The following is an 18,875-nucleotide window of genomic DNA, read 5'->3' as shown; positions in this document are numbered from 1 at the left end:
TCCAGGGTCACATGGCTAGGAAGTGTCTGGGGCCAGATTTCAACCCAGGACTTCCCTTCTCCAGTCGGATCCACTGAGCCACCTGCTGTCCTCTATGATTACTTTTAATAAATTATTTTATAAAAAGAAAAACTAGTGAGGAAACAAAATGGATAAAGTATGTCAAGATTCTGACATGGCACTAAAATCTGTACCTGAAATAACACTAAGGAACTGTATAACTTTATTCAAAAGCTTAGAGTAAGAAGAAGAGTAGCACTATATATTAAGAAGATATACCAAGGGGTAACTGGGTGGCTCAGTGGATCAAAAGGCAGGTCTAGACATGGGAGGTCCTGGATTCAGTTTGGCCTCAGACACTTCCTAGCCATGTGACCCTCCCTGGGCAACCCCAACTGCCTAGCCCTTACCCCTCTTCTGTCTTTGAACCAACAGGAAACAGGGTGCTAAGGGAAAATTATTATTCTTATGAAAAAGAACAAGAAGAAATTTATGAGCAGGGTACCAAGGGAAAACATGGTAAATAGCATAAAATCAAGAGCCACAGGAGCAGGTAGGTGGCTTGATGGACTGAGCACCAGGCCTAGAGAAAAGAGTTCCTAGATTCAAATCTGGCCTCAGACATTTCCTGGGTGACCGTGGGCAAGTCCCTTAACCCCCATTGCCTAGCCCTTACTGCTCTTCTGCTCTGGAACCAATACTTCATAGAGATTCTAAGGCAAAAGGAAAGGGTTTAAAAAAAACCCCATAGAAAACAGAAATGTTAATCACATCATTATAATATTCTAGACTTGGACAGAAAGAGAATAAGAAGTTTGGAAAATAAATCACAAATATGGCATAAAGATGTGCTAAAATGGAGATATGAAGGGGAATGGGGAAAGGAAGGAGTGGAAGAGATATAAAGGTTTTAATTCTTTTAATACTTACTGGAGCTCTCTTTCCAAAAGGCAAAGCAACAATAATACTTTCTTAATAACCAGACTTAATTTATTCTTTCAAAAGTTGGAAGAACAATGGAGGAATTCTAATCTAGATTCTTAACAAGGAGGCACTGATTGCTAAGGTACAAAGAGAATCTGAGGATTGGGAGAAGGGACCCTTCCATCCTATTATTGTGATAAAGAAGGAAAGGAAGGCAAGCTAGCAAATTTTATCTATAAGCTAGGTGGAGGGAGAACAAATCTCATAGGGTCCAGAGAAAGGACAGATATGATTCTATGACCAAAGATTCTATGAAGGCAGTCAGTCCAGGATAAAGAAAAACAATATCACAGGGAAGAAAAGACTAGTTGTATAAGACCAACATGGATACACTATGAAATTGCCAACTTGCATTAAATCAAAAACATGTACAAAAAGCCAGAAAGCAAGAATTCAGAAGTATGAATAGGATGTGTAAGAACAGTGTCAGAAGTATTAAAGATCAGAGTAAGTTTATGATGTTGAAGAAAGCTCAGGATAAGAAAAAAAGTTTTCCCTTTATTTCTGCTCTACAAAGGGGAAAAAGAGATTCCCAGGTGGGTGAGAAAATACCACTGAGCGGGTGAGGGGATAATCCCACAGGAAAACACAAAAGAGGCAGAGCAACATTGCTTCTGTTGTCTGCTAAGAAAGATGATAATTTGACAGGAAAGAGCAGAACAAGATAGATATTAATGTGTTGATACCCAAGATAAGGAGATAATAAAAGGCATATAGATGCCCATGATGAAGTCAAGACATGGATTCAAAAAGAAAAGACAGACGTATTTGCTGAACTTTTGTTTGGTGCTCAAGAGTGGCAAGCTACTCCAATTAAAATGGGTTGCCTGCAATAATAGTTACTTCTCCCTTACATAAGGACCTGAAGCAATGTCTGAGTGAGCACTTGTCAAGAACATTGTTGCAAGGATTCTTATTCAGGTAACTGCTGGATGAGAGGCAGCAGGAAGGGATAAAGTACTGGAATTGGAGTCAGATCCAAGTTCAAGTTCAGCTTCAAGACCTTTACTAGCTGTGTGACCCTGAGCAAATCACTTCATTTCCATTTGCCCTAGTTTCCTCAACTATAAAATGGAAATAACAATAGCACCTGTCTCCCAAGGCTACTGTGAAGAATGACTAAGATATAATATGCTTGGCACACAGTATATAAATATTGTATATAAATGCTTACTCCCCAACTCAAGATTTCTCTTCACTAACAAGTCACTAGCTTTTTATAAGCTTTTAACACCTTCTATTTTTTAAGTGCTACTTAGACATCAATTAATAGGATAATAAAGAACTACTCACCTGGTCTGTGTAAACATCTGGTGGCACAGCCTTATTAAAGAAATCTGAACACACAGCTCCAGCTTGAAGGTAATAGTGAAGAGCTGCTGAATATTGGTTTGTAGCTAAAGCGGGAAATATATAAAGAATTATAATAATCTCAAAGTCTACATAGCACAAAATTAGATACAATGTAATTGGAAAAACTTATGATTTTTATGTAGAGGGTAGCCAATTGACAGTTCTTTGCCTACTAATTGGAAGAAAAATAGATCTGCAAAAGTTCCAGTTCACATTTCTTATCAAGCAACTAATTATCAGGGATTTCATGTTTATTTTAATCCCCAGGTAGGAATACAAATCCACCCAGAGTAATTTAGGAAATTTAACATATTTGTTTTGAATGTGTATTGGGGTCCTGAAAAATATGGGCAGGAGAATAGTAAAATATGGTTCAAAGATAATTAAGATGAAAAATCTTATTAGGTCTATACAGAAATGGAAATAACTAGGCATTTCCTAGCCAAGAGGAAAATCAAGAAAAAGAGTAATAAAGTCTTAATAACTCCTAAGGATATAGTCAACAATAATACTGAATTTAGTCCAATTAATATCCACTTGGGATTTGGAATTCATTTACTAAGACACTTACGTTTTATTTTTTCAAAAATCCATTTTTTACTTAAATCCTTACCTTCCACCTTAGAATCAATACTCTGTATTAGTTCCAAAGCAGAAGAGTGGTAAGGGTGGGCAATGGGGGTCAAGTGACTTTCCCAGGGTCACACAGCTAGGAAGTGTCTGAGGCCAGATTTGAACCTAGGACCTCCCATCTCTAGGCCAGGCTCTCAGTCCACTGAACCACCCAGTTGCCCCGACCCACCCCCCCATCCAGTTTTTAAAGAAATAAGGGGATAACTATCAATATGAAATTAGAATAATTTGAACCAAAAGTTCCACCTGGAAAAAATTATGCAAATCACTTAAGTTTTAAACTGGGGGGGGGGGAGTGTGTGTGACAATTATAGAAAACACATGGAACTTAGAACTTAAGCTATATGAAAAAGTATTTGAATAACTAAAAAAACCATTTATAACAATATACCACTTACCAAAATAAATATCTGCCTGAATAATTAACCAGGAATGATTGTTTGAGTTTATAGTAAGTGCATAACGAACCAGCTCTTTCACGGTAACAGCCACAGCTTCAAAGTCCACTGATTGAAGGCTATAAGAATAGGACATCTAACATATGTCATCACTTTTGAAATAAATCTATTCCAAATAACTAATAAGCACTTATGAAATATATATACAGGAAAAACTTAAGAGTAATATATATAATTATCAACTTGAATGTGTTATCAGAAAAAATGCAAAAGAAACAACCTAGGATCACAATGAGAATTGCATGAAAAATTGAGATAAACTTCTTACAATGGACTAAATTATTAGGTGCTTTTTCTCCCGACATGCAAAGTGAGAGCAAAATACACTAATCAACAAGCAATTACAAAGTACTTAGTAGGCCTCACCAAAAAAAAACATATAAATCTAGTGAATGAAAATGTTTCACCTAAATTTCTGCTTTAGTCTGATCAAATTAAAATGAAAAGAATATTAAAGAGTTTTGCAAGTGATTCCTGAAAATATTTTTGTCTTTGTATCCCACTACACAGCAGAGTATCTGGAATATGGAAGGTATTAAATAGTTGACTGGCCCAAATTTCAGTATCTCAAATAAAATACAAAAGAATAAGGCTTTATTTACCTAAAATGTGCACTCTCTACCCCAGTATGCCCTCAAAGTAGCTAGAAATTTCTAGACATAATCACAGGAACCTGACTCCTTAAACTATGATCATTTAAATTTTAAAAACATTTTATAGGTAATCTCAGTACATTTCTCCACTGAAATTTAACTCTAGCACTTCATCAAGGTATGGCAGTGATCCCAGGTTTTCCAAAGCTATACCAACAAATCCCAAGTTGGGATAGTTCTTAGCAAGGTGGAAAAACAGAGTATAAGCCCAGTGATGTACTGTGTATTTGTCATGTAAGGGCCAGACTAGCTAAATTTGGAGAGGTTAATTACCAGAAGGTTGTCCATACCAAATAATAAAGATGGTTTACAAAAGCACAAAGGATTGTGATCTTTATTGCTACTGGTAGAGGGAATTTAAGTAATGATAAAATCACTGATTTTTGAGAAAGGAGCTCTATTAGGCACTAAGTATTAATTTACTTTAATTTGGAAAAAAAAACTATGTCACTCAAGGTAAAAACCTATCCAGCTGGCTAAACTATCATTATTTTAGATAATCTTAAAAATTGATCCAGATTTTGGTAAAACAATGTCTTATTTTATTATGACTTCAGTTACTGAATATGCTAATAATTTCATAAAAGGTATACAAAAACTTGATGTTTCTTACTTGGGAATGGAAGAAGGCCAAATTGAAATGTGTTCAGCTGTAATCTCATTCACAAAGTTCTCCTAAAAATACATTAACAAATTAGTAAGATATTTTTATCAAAGTTTTAAAAGGGTAAATCATAAAATAAATACTAACCCGAACATTATGAAGTTTTACAAACAGAGATAATATTGTAGTCAAAACCAATGGTTCCTGAGAGGGAAAGAAACCAAAGAGAAAAAAGAAATTACAAAAATTGCACATTCTAATCCTCTTTTACCCTTAGAATTACTTTTTTAAAAAGTGAAGTATTTTCCCCCCTATAGTTACATGATTCATGTTATTTCCCTCCTTCTTCCCTAACCTCTCCTGAAACTGACAAGCAATTCAACAGGGTTATACAAGTATTATCACTCAAAATCTATTTCCATATTAAAACGAAGCATTTCTAAAAATTGCTTTTATTTCATTAGCTACCAATTGCATGTAAAAAAAAAACCTTTTTTGAATACCAAATTCTCTCCCCCTCTTCTTCACACAACTTGAAAAGGTAAGGAATCTGATTTTGATATACATGAGGTCAATATTTTTATATTAGCCATGATGCAAAATAAAAGAAAATAAAAAGAATAAAATAAAAAGAATGCTTCAATCTGCATGAGTTCATTAGTTCTCTCTCAGATTATTTTTCATCCTCAGTCCTTCATAACTGCCTTGGTTTGCTATACATTGTTATAATATTACTGTTACTGTGTACAATGTTCTTCTGGTTTTGCTCACTTCACTTTGCATCAGTTTATGTCTTCTCAGGTTTTTCTGCTCATCGTTTCTTGTAGACCGATAGTATTACATCATAATCATGTAACAAAACTTGTTCAGCCATCCCTTAACTGATAGCACTCTCTCAATTTCCAATTCTTTGCTACCACAAAAAGCTATCGTTATTTTTCCACACCCCTTCCAACATTTGTTATTTTCCTTTTGTCATGTTAGTCAATTTGACAGATGTAAAGTGGTATCTCAAACTTGTTTTAATTTGAATTTCTTCAATCGGTAGTAATTTAGAGCATTTCTTCATGAGATTTCTTCTGAAAATTGCCTGTTCATATCCTCTGACCATTTATCAATTGAAAAGTGTTTTGTTTTTTAAAACTAAATTTGGCTGTCCCATATATTTGAGAAATGAGGCCCTTATAAGAAAAACTTATGGTAAAAATGTTTTCCCAGTTTCCTGTTTCCTTCTCATTTTGGCTGCATTGATTTTGCTTGGTACAAAAGCATTAAAAAAAAAAAAACCCTTACTTTCCATCTTAGAATCAATATAATGTATTAATTCCAAGGCAGAAGAGCGGTAAGGGGTAGGCAATAGGGATGTGCCCAGGGTCACAAAAGGCCTTTTAATTTCATGTAATCAACATAATCTATTTTACTTCCCATAATCCCCATACTTATTTGGTCATAAATTCTTCCCTTATCCATAGATATGACAAGTACATGTTTTCATGCTCCCTTAGTTGACCTATATTACCTTTATGTCTAAATCATCTATCCATTTTGACTATCTTGGAATATGAAGTATGATGTTGGTCTGTGTCTAGTTTATGCTAAACAGCTTTCCAGTTTTCCTGGAAATTTTCGTTAAATATTAAGTCCTTACCACAAAAGCTTGGACCTTTGGGTTTACCAAACACTAGATTACTATAGTCATTTACCTTTGAGCACTGTTCCTAATTTAGTCCACTGATCCATTATTATATTTCTCAAACAGTATCAAAGTGTTTTCATGATTACCACTTTGCAACATAGTTTGAAATCTGGAACTTCTAGGCAACCTTCTTTAACATTTTTTTTATTCCCTTGATATTCTTGACCTTTAGTTCTTCCAAATGAACTTTGTTACTATTTTTCCTAGCTCTATAAAATGATTCTTTGGTAGCTTGGTATAAGTAAATTTATATATAAAATAAGTAAATTGTTTGTGGAAAGTGTTTTGTAATTATGTTCGTATAATTTCTAGGTTTACCTTGGCAGGTAGATCCCCAAATATTTTATATCATCTACAATTACTTTACTTAACTTTTGTTTATTTATTTTAAAGCCCTTATCTTGCATTGTAGAATCAATACTGTATATTAGTTCCAAAGCAGAACAGTAAGGGCTAGATGATGGGGGTTAAGTGACTTGCCCAGGGTCACACAGCTAGGAAGTATCTGAGACCAGATTTGAACCAAGACCTCCCATCTCTAGGCCTGGCTCTCAATCCACTGAGCTACCCAGCTGCCCCCTACAGTTATTTTAAATTATATTTCTTTCTGTCACTTCCTGTGAGGTTTTGAACATTTTAACAGGATTTTACCCTTAGAAGAAGATTAAAAACAAGAGCTTTAACATAAATTATTTCATCTGATATGACACTTAATAGTAACTTGTTTGTATTCTTTTCTTTATTTTTTTAACCCTTACCTTCTGACTTATAATCAATACTGTGTATTGGTTCTAAGGCAGAAGAGTGGTAAGGGCTAGGCAATGGGGGTTAAGTGACTTGCCAATAGTCACACAGCTTGGAAGTATTTGAGGCCACATTTGAACCCAGGACCTCCTGCCTAGGCCTGGCTCTCAATCTACTGAGCAACCTAGCTGCCCCCTTTTTTTCTTTTAGAGGATGAGACATCAGTTTCACTTTTTGCTACTTTAAAATCTAGGGCTCTCAATTTATGGCAAACTTCTAGTATCTAGACATATTATGGTCTCTTTGGCCTTAGCTTACCTCAGTAACTGGATTCTCTACTCAGTACCCAAAGTGACTGGAAAGTCATTTTATAACTATACTCATAAGTTACCAAATTGTGCTTGCCAAGCATACCACTATTAGGTCTATGCCCCAATAAAATTTAAAAAAAAAAAGAAAGAAATTATATATACAAAAATATTTATGGTAGCTTTTTTGTTGCACCCCCAAAATGGAAACCCTGGGGCTAGTCTTCTTTGGGAAACTGGTTAAACAAATTATGATATATGAATGTAATTAAATATTATTGTGGCATTAGAAATGATGAACTGGGCAATGACAATTTCAGAGAAACTGGAAAGATGTTTATTAACTGTTATAGACTAAAGTAAGCAGAATTAGAACAATTCACACAATAACATTACGGAAAAAACAACTTTGAACAACTGATGAAAAAGATTCTGGACTTCTGGGTTAAGATGGCTGCAGAGTAGAAGCAGGGCACTTAACTCTCCTAACTGACTAATACATGATACCTCAAAAGGACTCAAAAACCAAATCCAGATGAACAAAGGGACCCCACAATAGGGTGTAGCATTGAAGGTACATGGGATTTGGGCATTTCCACACTATAAAGGGGTGAAATAGCTCTCACTAAAACGTGAGCTGATCAATCCGCCCCCGACCCCCCCCCCACCTAGTCCTAGAACCAGCACATAAGAGCATAGGGCATCCACTAAGTCACTAAGTTCTTGGCAACTAACTGGGATCACCAAAGGCTAGCTCCTAAGAGCAGCAAGACTTAAGACCCCAAGAAGCTAAAGAACGGGGACTTTGAGCACAGACCTTGAGCATGGTCCTTGGGCACAGACCTAGAGCAGAAGGGTGACAAACTGTAGAAGCAGCGCGCTTAGACTCGTAGAGGAGCCTCGGGCAGAGAAACAAGCAAGGGGACCATCAGGAGACTTGACTCTGAGAACAGCTAGACTTAAGACCCCAGAAGCCTAAAGAGCACAGACCTTAGGCACAAGGATAAAGCTGAGAAGGGTGGCACTGTGCTGTGACTCAGGCAAAAACTACTCCACAGCTCTATACACAGAGAGGTTGCCCGCCTCACCCAGACTTCCGACTGAAAAGGAAAAACCAATATAATGATGGCAAGCAATGTCCAAGAACTAACCAAGAGAAAAAACAAAAGGAAAGCACTAACACTCAATTTTTACACAGAAAAAATCCAGACAAAGAGCAGACAGTAGAGGAGGTCAAACAAGGAAACACATCCAAATCTTCCCCCAAAAATGAAAATTGGTCACAAGCTCTTGAAGAGTTCAAATCTGAGATCATAAGAAAGAAGGAAGAGATTTGGCAAGAAAAGTGGGAAATGGCTCAAAAAAAAACTTAACAGGTTAAAAGACAGAAACTCCCAATTGGAGAAAGATGCCCAAAAATCAAACAAAATGAAGCAAATTGGAGATGCAAATTAAACAGCAGGAAACCATGAAAAATAAGATAGACCAAATTGAAAAGGAAAATCAAAAGATTATAGCAGAAAACCAGTCTCTAAAGACCAGAATTGGGCAAGTAGAAACCAATGATCTTTTTTCTTTTTTTTTTTAAACCCTTACCTTCCGTCTTGGGATCGATACTGTGTATTGGCTCCAAGGCAGAAGAGTGGTAAGGGCTAGGCAATGGGGGTCAAGTGATTTGCCCAGGGTCACACAGTGGGGAAGTGTCTGAGGTCAGATTTTAACCTAGGGCCTCCCATATCTAGGCCTAGCTCTCAATCCACTGAGCTACCCAGCTTCCCCCAGAAGCCAATGAACTTGCAAGACAGCAAAAACTAATAAAGCAAAGTCAAAAGAATGACAAAATTGAAGGAAACATGAAATATCTCACTAGGAAAATGACAGATCAAGAAAACAGGTCTAGAAGAGACAATTTCAGAATCATTGGTCTTCCTGAAAAAATCAGAAATTAATAGAAATTTGGATACCATACTACAAGAAATTATCCACAAGATATTATCCACTACAAGAAAACTGCCCTGATGTTCTGAAAACTGCCCTGATATTCTTCAAGAGGGCAAAACAGACATTGAAAGGATCCATAGATCACCCTCTACACTAAACCCCCAAAAGTCACCCCCTTGAATATAATTGCCAAATTAAGAAAAAAATATTACAATTAGCCAGAAAGAGACAATTCAGTTATCAAGGAACACCAATTAGGATTACACAGGATCTGGCAGCCTCTATGCTAAATGACTAAAAGGCATGGAATATGATATTCAGAAAGAGATTTGGAACACCTACCCATCAAAATTGACTATATACATCCAGGGGAAAGTATGGGCATTCAACAAGATAGAAGATTTCCAAGTATTTGCAAAGAAGAGACCAGAACTAAATGGAAAGTTTGATATCCAACCACAAAAATTAAGAGAAGCATGAAAAGGTAAATAAGAAAGGGAAGGGAAAGAAAGAAAAATCTTATTTTTAAATTTGCTTCTTTAAGGACTTCAGTAAAGTCAAATTATTTGTATTCCTATATGGAGAAATGTTATGTGTAATTCTCAAAAATTGTATTCACTATTACAGTAATTAGAAGAATTATTCTTAGGGAGAGGTTGGAGTACTAAACGGTCTAAGATGATATGGAAAAAGATTCTGATCAATGCCAAAATAAATCACAAGTACAAAAATAATGACAAGGGAAAAGGCTTTAACTGCCTGGCAGAGATGATGAACTTATAATTCATAAAGAGATACAATTTTGGATATGGCTAGTATGAGATTTTTCCTTATAAAACTATGTTGCTAAGTGTTGATTTGGGGGTGGGGGTGGAATTATTTTTTAATTGCTTCATGGAGGCAAGAGGAGTAATGAGAGATAAAAACAAATAAAAATAATAAACTTTTTTTAACAATGAAATGAGATCTTCATTTATGTATCTTTTCCTTATGGATATTATTCTTCAGTCACAAAATATTTAGTATTTGTTGTTAAGGGAAAAATCACATTTAACATTCTCCATTTAGACCACATTACCTCTAAGCATTATGGTTTGAAATTATAAAAACAAATTGAAGACCGATCCCTGAGTTTTCTGAAAATTTTCTCTATGTTTAGAACCTGGAAAAACATTGCAGTTCAATTTTACCCTAAAATAAGATCAACAATATGATCAATTTTCTTATCAAACTTACCCGTAGCTTTTTGATAAAAGAGAGAAGTTCACTCCTATATAACAAAAAGTTTTAAACATATTAATTCAATTATTAGAAATTCAGACAAATAAGAAAAAAAATTTTTTTGAAAGCTTGTTTATAAAGCTGAATATTAAGGAAGAGCCAAATCCCAACTTTCTAATTATACACACATGAAAGCAATAGTTATTATTATGCTATTTCCTCTAAAATTTTCAGTACTGAATAACACTTCAGTATTATTATTTCATGTTATATACTATATATTAATGTTACATATGTTATTATATATTGAATAGTAATCTTTATTTTCAATTTTGCTAGATTAAATTTAGCAGTTAGTAACTATATATGATCACCAAGGATTTATATTTCACCAAAGTTATGACTAAGAGACTCTTAAGAATGGGTGTTTTGGGGGCAGCTGGGTAGCTCAGTGGATTGAGAGTCAGGCCTAGAGACAGGAAGTCCTAGGTTCAAATCCAGCCTCAGACACTTCCCAGCTGTGTCACTTGATCCCCAATGCCCACCCTTACCACTCTTCCACCTAGGAGCCAAAATACACAGAAGTTAAGGGTTTAAAAAAAAGAATGGGTATTTTTTAATGTGGTAGCTCAAACACACACACACACACACTTTTAAGAACATAAAAGATATAAAGAAAAAAGATGTTGCATGTCTCTCAACAATAAAGTAGAGGTTTTTAATCACTGCCTTTCCCATGGGACCGTTATTCTGGAGAGCAGACTTCTTTGTTTCTCCATCACATACTGGTTACTGGACTTACCTGTCTTCTTAACTGTATGTATGTGCTGCATTTACTCAGACTTACCTACCTATGAGCAAAGAAAACCTTAAAATTAAAACAAAAAAATGATCACCAACCCTACTGACCATAAAATATCTAAAGCTACATTAAGCCTAAGAAGCTCTCAGTTTAGGTCCCAGTTACTGTCATGGAGAAATTAATGAAAGCCTCACCCATTTTTTATATAAGGAAGAAAAAGATATAACTAGCAGAAACTTACCTGTACATAATACCCAATGTAGATTCTCTCTGCTTTATTAAACTAATCCTCCCATCATTGCCTCGCTTATGCTGACTGGATATACTACAAATCTGAACAACCACTTCCCACAGGTCTTTAGCAGTTCGGGTACTTTCTTTAGGGCCAGGGAGTTCTTTACATGTAGCTGCCAAAAGCTGTCCCAGCTATAACAAGAAAAAAATGAAACCATGTACACAAAGGAGAAAAGTATCATTTTGTCATAGCTTTCTCTTCAGAGTGTATCTGAATAGAGATAATAAACAGAGATAATACACATGCTTGTTTAAGGTCCAAACCAAATTTATTTCATGTTGTGTTATTAAAACTGGACCACTAATTGTTCTGAATCTCTAAAGTTGAAGGTGAAAGTGGGATCATGATTTCTCAGTAATTCTGTACTAGAATGAAATATAACTGATAGTATGTATTAGAAATAACATTTTAGAGGGCAGCTGGGTGGCTCAGTGGATTGAGAGCCAGGCCTAGAGCCAGGAGGTTCTAGGTTCAAATTTGGCTTCAGACACTTCCTAGCTGTGTGTCCCTGGGCAAGTCACTTAACCCCTATTGCCTAGCCCTTAACGCTCTTCTGTCTTGGAACCAATATACAGTATTGATTCTAAGATAGAAGGTAAGGGTTAAAAAAAAAAAAGACATAATATTTTATATTTCTATAGTTCTTTACAACTTACATAGAAGTCTATGGTGGGAAATCCTGACAGACCCAACATAGTAAGAGAATCAGAATTAAGGATACCCTAAGTGTTCTAGGAATTTCCCTCTCTCGTGAAACAATGGTACAAGTAGATGATATAAGTTGGCCTGAAACAGGGATGCTAAAGTCCTTTAACTCAAACTAATTTTCTGCATACAGAAGTCAAGTTTAGAAAAAGAACAAGCAGGAGTAGTTAAACTTTTGGCTAAAGTAATGTAAAATCATTTTTAAAAGTCAAGTATCATCAAACATACATATATGTGTATACACACACACACACAAAAATACAACCTTTATGCTACTATTTCCTTTCTATCATACTTACTGATACGCCTAACTATAGCCATCTGAAATTTACCCCCACAAATCCATCCTGCCATGTTTTTAGAAGGGGAAAGGATTTTTTTTTTTTTTTTTTAAACCCTTACCTTCCGTCTTGGAGTCAATACTGTGTATTGGCTCCAAGGCAGAAGAGTGGTAAGGGTAGGCAATGGGGGTCAAGTGACTTGCCCAGGGTCACACAGCTGGGAAGTGTCTGAGGCCAGATTTCTGGAACCAGATTTTGATAGTCTATTTCCTTCAACAATGAACTTATTTTCCTTTCCATTTAAACTCTGGTCCTTGAAGAGCCCTTATCCATCTACTCCTTCCCTTCCTGGAATTGCAGGGTCCAGGCCCTTAAGTTGTTTTTATGTCATACTTTCCATCTGCCACAGAATAACAGGATGGTAGACCTTTCAGATATACTTTCTATGTTATTCATGTATGCCACCATCTTGTACTCATTTTAAAATCCAACATAAATTACAAACAAAATTCCTAACAAGGTCTAAGAATACAAAAAGCTGTGTAAACCAAATGCTGCTACTTCCTCAAAATATCTCATGATATTCTTATGGATAAGATGGAAAAATGTGATCTAGAAGGTGGTAGAGTTGGATGGATTCATGGTTGAATGAATGGCCATTAAAAGTCTTGACTAACAGATCAAAACCAACCTGAAGAGTGAGGTGTTGAAGGACAGTTATACAATATTTTTATCAGTCACCTGGATCAAGGCACAGAACATATAAAGCATCTTAACATTTATGATGTAATAATAACACTGTTTTTATAATAGTAAAATGTGCTTTAAAAAGTTTCCAAAGTATTTCAGACCTAAGTAGGTGGTAGCACCAACCTCCCCAAAATTTTTTCACATTAATATCACTATTACCTTCACATAGGGGTTACTTTGAAGCAGGAAGGATGGAACTTGAAGAGTCAAGTATTCATTTTCTCGCCAATTTAACATAAAGGCAACACACTCCTCTGCCACAACTTGTCTAAGAGGGATATCTAAATGAGTAAAACCAAATAATGTTTGGGTAACTACTACAATATTTAAGTTGAAGAAACAGAAAAATATTAAAATAGAGTATTTTCTATATATCCTTACCCCTGAAAGCCCAGGTCTTCCTACAACTGTTGTTGCTAACATTATTATTACTATTTTAATAATTTTAGTATGTTGAGTACCCAATTTTGAATTCTTGTCATTGTCTAGATCAGTGATGGGCAAACTATGGCCTGCAGGCCAGATGTACCCCCCTGAAATGTTCTATCCCACCCGCAACATTATTCCTAATCTGATGAATACAATGAGTAGGATACAATACAATGAAACTTTGAAATAGTTGCCTCAGAAACAGACTGACAGATGAGCACTTCCTTTCCTTTGGCCCCCCTCTTTAAAAAGTTTGTCCATCACTGGGCTAGATCATTCCAGTTTGAACCTGCCTGTGTTCTCCATCTTGCAATGATCTATGTGATAATCTAAATTAAAAGTGCAACCTCCCTGTTTTTCTAATTTCAAAGAGTATATAACATTTATTAAGTATTATGATTGCAAAAAATCCTACCACATTCTCAAAATCAAGTAATGCAGATAAAAGGAGTTTTAGGTATCTAAGAGACTAAGATGATTGTTGAAAGTCTATTCAATAAATATTATCCATTCTCAAATATCCAAAAGCTTAGAAAGTTGGAAGGAATCTCAAAAACCAAACTCCTTATTTTACATATAAGGAAAAGGCAACCCAGAAAACCTGACAACCCAAAGACATAAAGAAATTAAGTAGTAGAGAGGGGATTTGAACAAATCCTTTTCATAAAGAAAGCTTACTAAAAAGTAATGTTCAAATGTAGAAAATGCATTTCCATTTTCATTGACAAATGTGGGGAGGCAGGATATGCAAATATTGCATCAGATACAGAAATGCTGATTTAATTTTGAAGAACTCCATTTTTTCCTCTTTTGAAAATCTTTGTAATTATATGGGGTTATATGGATAGTGGAAGGAGGAAGAATAAATATATCTGTATACACTTAAAAACATATTTTAAGCAAAAACAGATCAATTTTTAATCTTTTTGAGGTGAGTGTAGTTTCTTGGCAAAGATACTAGAGCCATTTCCTTCTCCAGCTCATTATGCAGATGAGGAAACGGGGGCAAACAGGGTTAAGTGAGGCAAATTTAATAAGTGTCTGAGGTCACATTTGAACTCAGGTTTTCCTAACTCCGATCTAGACACTCTATCTACTAAGTAAACCAAATGCCCCTAATGAGAAGACTGCACAGGTAAAATATATAGAAATAAATCAACAAACCAACAAGCACTTCCTTTGTGTTAAGTTCTATAAGAGTTAGGAATCCAAAGACAAAAGAGAAGCAGTCCTTGCACTCCAGGGAGGACAAAACTGAAGTAGAAGGTAGCTCTTTGTTTTAAATTTAAGAGGCAATAAAAGCTCTCTAGCACTTGTTTTAAAACTCAATGAAATACACTAATAACTTTAAAAGTTTTAACACTAGGGGACAAAGATCATGTCTCTACGTGTAGCTCTATCAACAACAATGTATAAACATTTAAGTTCTGACTCTGTTCAAACACTTTTGAGAAATACCAAGAAAACCAGTCAATAAATGAAGTTGAATGCTAGGAGCTAAGAATGCAGTGCAACACTCTCTCTGTCTCTGCTTCTCTCTCTCGTCTCCTTCTTGGTCTCTCTCTCTGTCCGTCCGTCCATCCATCCATCCGTCCGTCCATTCATCTATCTATCTATTACCACTCACTCTCTGGGGCTGCTTCTCTGCCAGAGACAACAAAGCTGCAGAAGAAGAATAAGCCTGGCCCAAGCCACCTGACAAAGGTATAGAAGGCAAAGAGGGCAGGAAATTTACTCACCCTCAAGTTGCAGCAGAATGCCTGAGAAGTAAAATGAGACAGAGTACCTGAGCAGAAGAGTCCATAGCAGAGGACTTGCCCAGCCCAAAGACACTTGGCAGGGGCCAAGAAAGCAGCTGGGTGGGGATCAGTACAGCCCATAAGACAACAGAGGAAACAAGAAACTAGTAACATGGGGTACTAAATCTAGCTGGACTAAGCCACTGCAAATCTCCCCAGAGCAAGCCAATAGGTCCACCTCTTTGATAGACACATCGTAGGAAATAAAAGCAACCAGGCCTATCCCAAGTACCAGAGAAAAAAACTCTGCAAGCTTCCATCAGTGCTTCCTCTATACTAGGAACAGAGAAGTACCTCAACTAAAAGATAAGGTGATGGAGAAAAAATAATTAGAAAAATGAGTAAAAGACACCCCCCCCCATGCCCAAACTACATAGAAAATTACTTTAGCAACAGGAAAAACCAAAATACAAACTCAGAAGAGGACAACAATGTCAAAAAGGGAATATGTGGAGCCTCAAATGGAAGTGTGAAAGGATGTAAGTCCCCAAAAGAACTTGAAAAGAAGTTTAAAAATCAAATAAGAGGATTAACAGAAAATTTTAAACCCTGTGGGGGAAAATTCACTGAAGAAATCAACTCTCTAAAAAGTAAAATGGCCCTAAGGAACAGAATGGACTGAAAGAAAATGGAAGCCAAAAAAATCAAATTGAAGAAAGTAACTCTTTAAAGCAGGGGTCGGCAACGTATGGCTCTCGAGCCATATCTGGCTCTTTTCAGGGCCAAATATGGCTCTTTCTGCAGGAGCCATAACGTCAATTTTCTTTCAGGCACTGTATGGCTCTCACAAAATTAATTTTAAAAAATGTGGCGTTTATGGCTCTCACGGCCAAAAAGGTTGCTAACCTCTGCTTTAAAGAGTAGAATGGGACAAATGGAAAAGGAAACAAAAATTCAAAAAATAGAAATAACTCTAAAAATTAGAATTGGGCGAAGAGCAGCTAATGAACCCATAAGACATCAGAAAACAATATGACAAAATAAAAAGAATGAAAAAAGAAAAGAAAAAAAAACCTCACTGGAAAAACTAACCAATTTGGAAAATAAACCCAGGAGAGAGAATCTAAGAATCATCTGAATACCTTAAAGCCATGATCAAAAAAAGAGCCAGGACATCATATTACAAGAAATCATCAGGGTAAGCTGTCCTGATATCCTTAAACAAGAGGGAAAAATAGAAATTGAAAGAATCCTCCAATCACTTCCTGAAACAGACCCAAAATAAAATAATCCAGGACTATTATAGCTAATTTTTAGAACTCCCATGACAAGAAAAAGTACTACAAACAGCAAGAAACAAACAATTCAAATATCCTAGAGCCATAGTCAGGATTACAAAAGATTTAACAGCTTCTACATTAAAGGACCAGAAGGCATGGAATATGATATTCTGAAAGACAAAGGATCTAAGACTACAACCAAAAATTACATACCCAGCAAAATTGAGCATATTCCTCCAGATGACAAAATTGGTGTTTAAACAAATAGAGGGACTTTCCTAACCAAAAAATCAGTGCTGAAAAGAAAATTCAATGAGAAGCTTTAAAAGGTAAGGTGAAAACTTAAGGGTTTCAAATTGAAAACCAATCAAAAGGCTTTTGTTAAAATGTGGAGGGGCCATATGGAGAAAAGGACAAAAATGGAAATCCCAAATAAAGATAAAAAAAACAAAAAAAAATTGGTTTTAAGCTAATGGAATTTATTATCTAATTTAAGAGATGTGACTATACATAATTTTATTCTATATATTTTACACATACTTTATTTTATAAAAATCTCTCCCTATCTCTCTCTCTCTCTCTCTCTTTCTCTCTCACACACACACACACACACACACACACACACACACACACACACACACAGAGAAAGAAGGTAGTTCCTTTAAGACAAAAGTATCTTATGTCTTTGAATGTTTCCCAATTATGCCGTACAGATTAGGTGACTAATAGATACTGTTTGATTTGAAGAAAAATAAAGATAGGTGTATATGAGGCATAATAAAAATGCTATAGGTAGTCTGGAGTGGGTGGGGAAAAGGGAAAAGACTCAGAGCTTCATTTGAGCTGAGCCTCAAAAAATGAGGAGAGAGAAAGATGCTGGTGTGGAGATTAGAGAAGACAGCTTAAGCACAGAAAAAAGCACAAAAGTGAGACATCACAGAATGAATCTCGAGTCATCAGGTATTTATATATCTGTATGACAGAGGAAGCTGAAATTATATACTACCCTTCCTATTAAATTTGATCTTTCATACAAATGACATATTTCTATGGATGTATTCAATTCCATGTGTTTTCTCCTACAGGAAAAATAGCTGGCATATAACAACTTTCAAATATCACTACCACTATGCATATGACAATTAGGTACCAAAGTAATGAATTGACATTTTTTTCTTAACTGAAAGGAGTTTTCTCAGCCTTCTAAATGTAAAACATTCATACCAGGAAGCCTCATTTCCAGGTATCCACGGACTCTGCTGATGAGGTCAGAAGGGGGACGCTCCCCTGATTGCCCTGGTCCAGCTTCATGTGTGTGAATGTCCAAGAGCAACATCTCATTTAGCATTACCTGACGAAGCTTTGGGGAGAATTCTGTCACCAGCTCCAAACAAGCAGCAAACAATTGTTTTGCATGGACAAAATCCTATTAAAAAGTATTTAAGTTATGTCAGAACTGTACATACACTTCAATCATTATGATTTTCGCTTGAATAGATAGGCAATATATGAACAAATACACTTGTATGCAAAAATACAAAGGCGACATATATATACATATATATATACACACACACACAAATAGATACACATATATGATGAAATGAGAAATGCAACACATAATAGCATTCACTGTTACCTATGCATTCAAATTTTATGAGAAAAACAGTAATGCTTTAAACATGAACAAATTTCACAATCTAAAACCTACAAATAAATCTATATCCCTAAGATCAAGATATAAGTGTTATATAGTAAAGAACTCTAAAACAAAAGGCTTCTTGAATATGAATAAGATGCAATAGTTATGACTTCAGATGCTCTGAAGCCTATTTATTGTCATCCCATTATGAATCTGGACTGAGGTACTATCAATAGTCAAGTCAACAAGCATTTATTAAGAGTTTATATGTGCCCAGGAATTGTACTCAGTGCTGGAGATACAAAAAAGGGTGGGGAGAGAAAGAAGAGGAAAAACACCCCAAAATTTAATGGACTA

At 35.6% G+C, this 18,875-nt stretch overlaps 1 protein-coding gene across 1 annotated transcript in view; it reads right to left on the bottom strand.

Annotated features, from left to right (window-relative positions):
* The window catches only part of INTS8 (integrator complex subunit 8), a 58,491-nt gene that overhangs the window by 5,797 nt on the left and 33,819 nt on the right, over positions 1-18,875 (bottom strand). Inside the window, exons 15-22 of the mRNA XM_044668446.1 lie at positions 18,101-18,302; positions 13,588-13,709; positions 11,639-11,823; positions 10,611-10,644; positions 4,833-4,889; positions 4,695-4,756; positions 3,369-3,487; positions 2,278-2,381 (exon numbers count right to left, since the gene is read on the bottom strand). Coding sequence (XP_044524381.1) covers positions 2,278-2,381; positions 3,369-3,487; positions 4,695-4,756; positions 4,833-4,889; positions 10,611-10,644; positions 11,639-11,823; positions 13,588-13,709; positions 18,101-18,302 — 885 coding nt within the window. The remainder of the gene's footprint in view (positions 1-2,277; positions 2,382-3,368; positions 3,488-4,694; positions 4,757-4,832; positions 4,890-10,610; positions 10,645-11,638; positions 11,824-13,587; positions 13,710-18,100; positions 18,303-18,875) is intronic.

This window comes from Gracilinanus agilis, chromosome 1 (genome assembly GCF_016433145.1).
Source record: "Gracilinanus agilis isolate LMUSP501 chromosome 1, AgileGrace, whole genome shotgun sequence".
Lineage (NCBI taxonomy): Eukaryota > Metazoa > Chordata > Mammalia > Didelphimorphia > Didelphidae > Gracilinanus > Gracilinanus agilis.
Note: the sequence above shows the minus strand (reverse complement) of the source record. Positions and strands in the feature narration are given on the sequence as shown.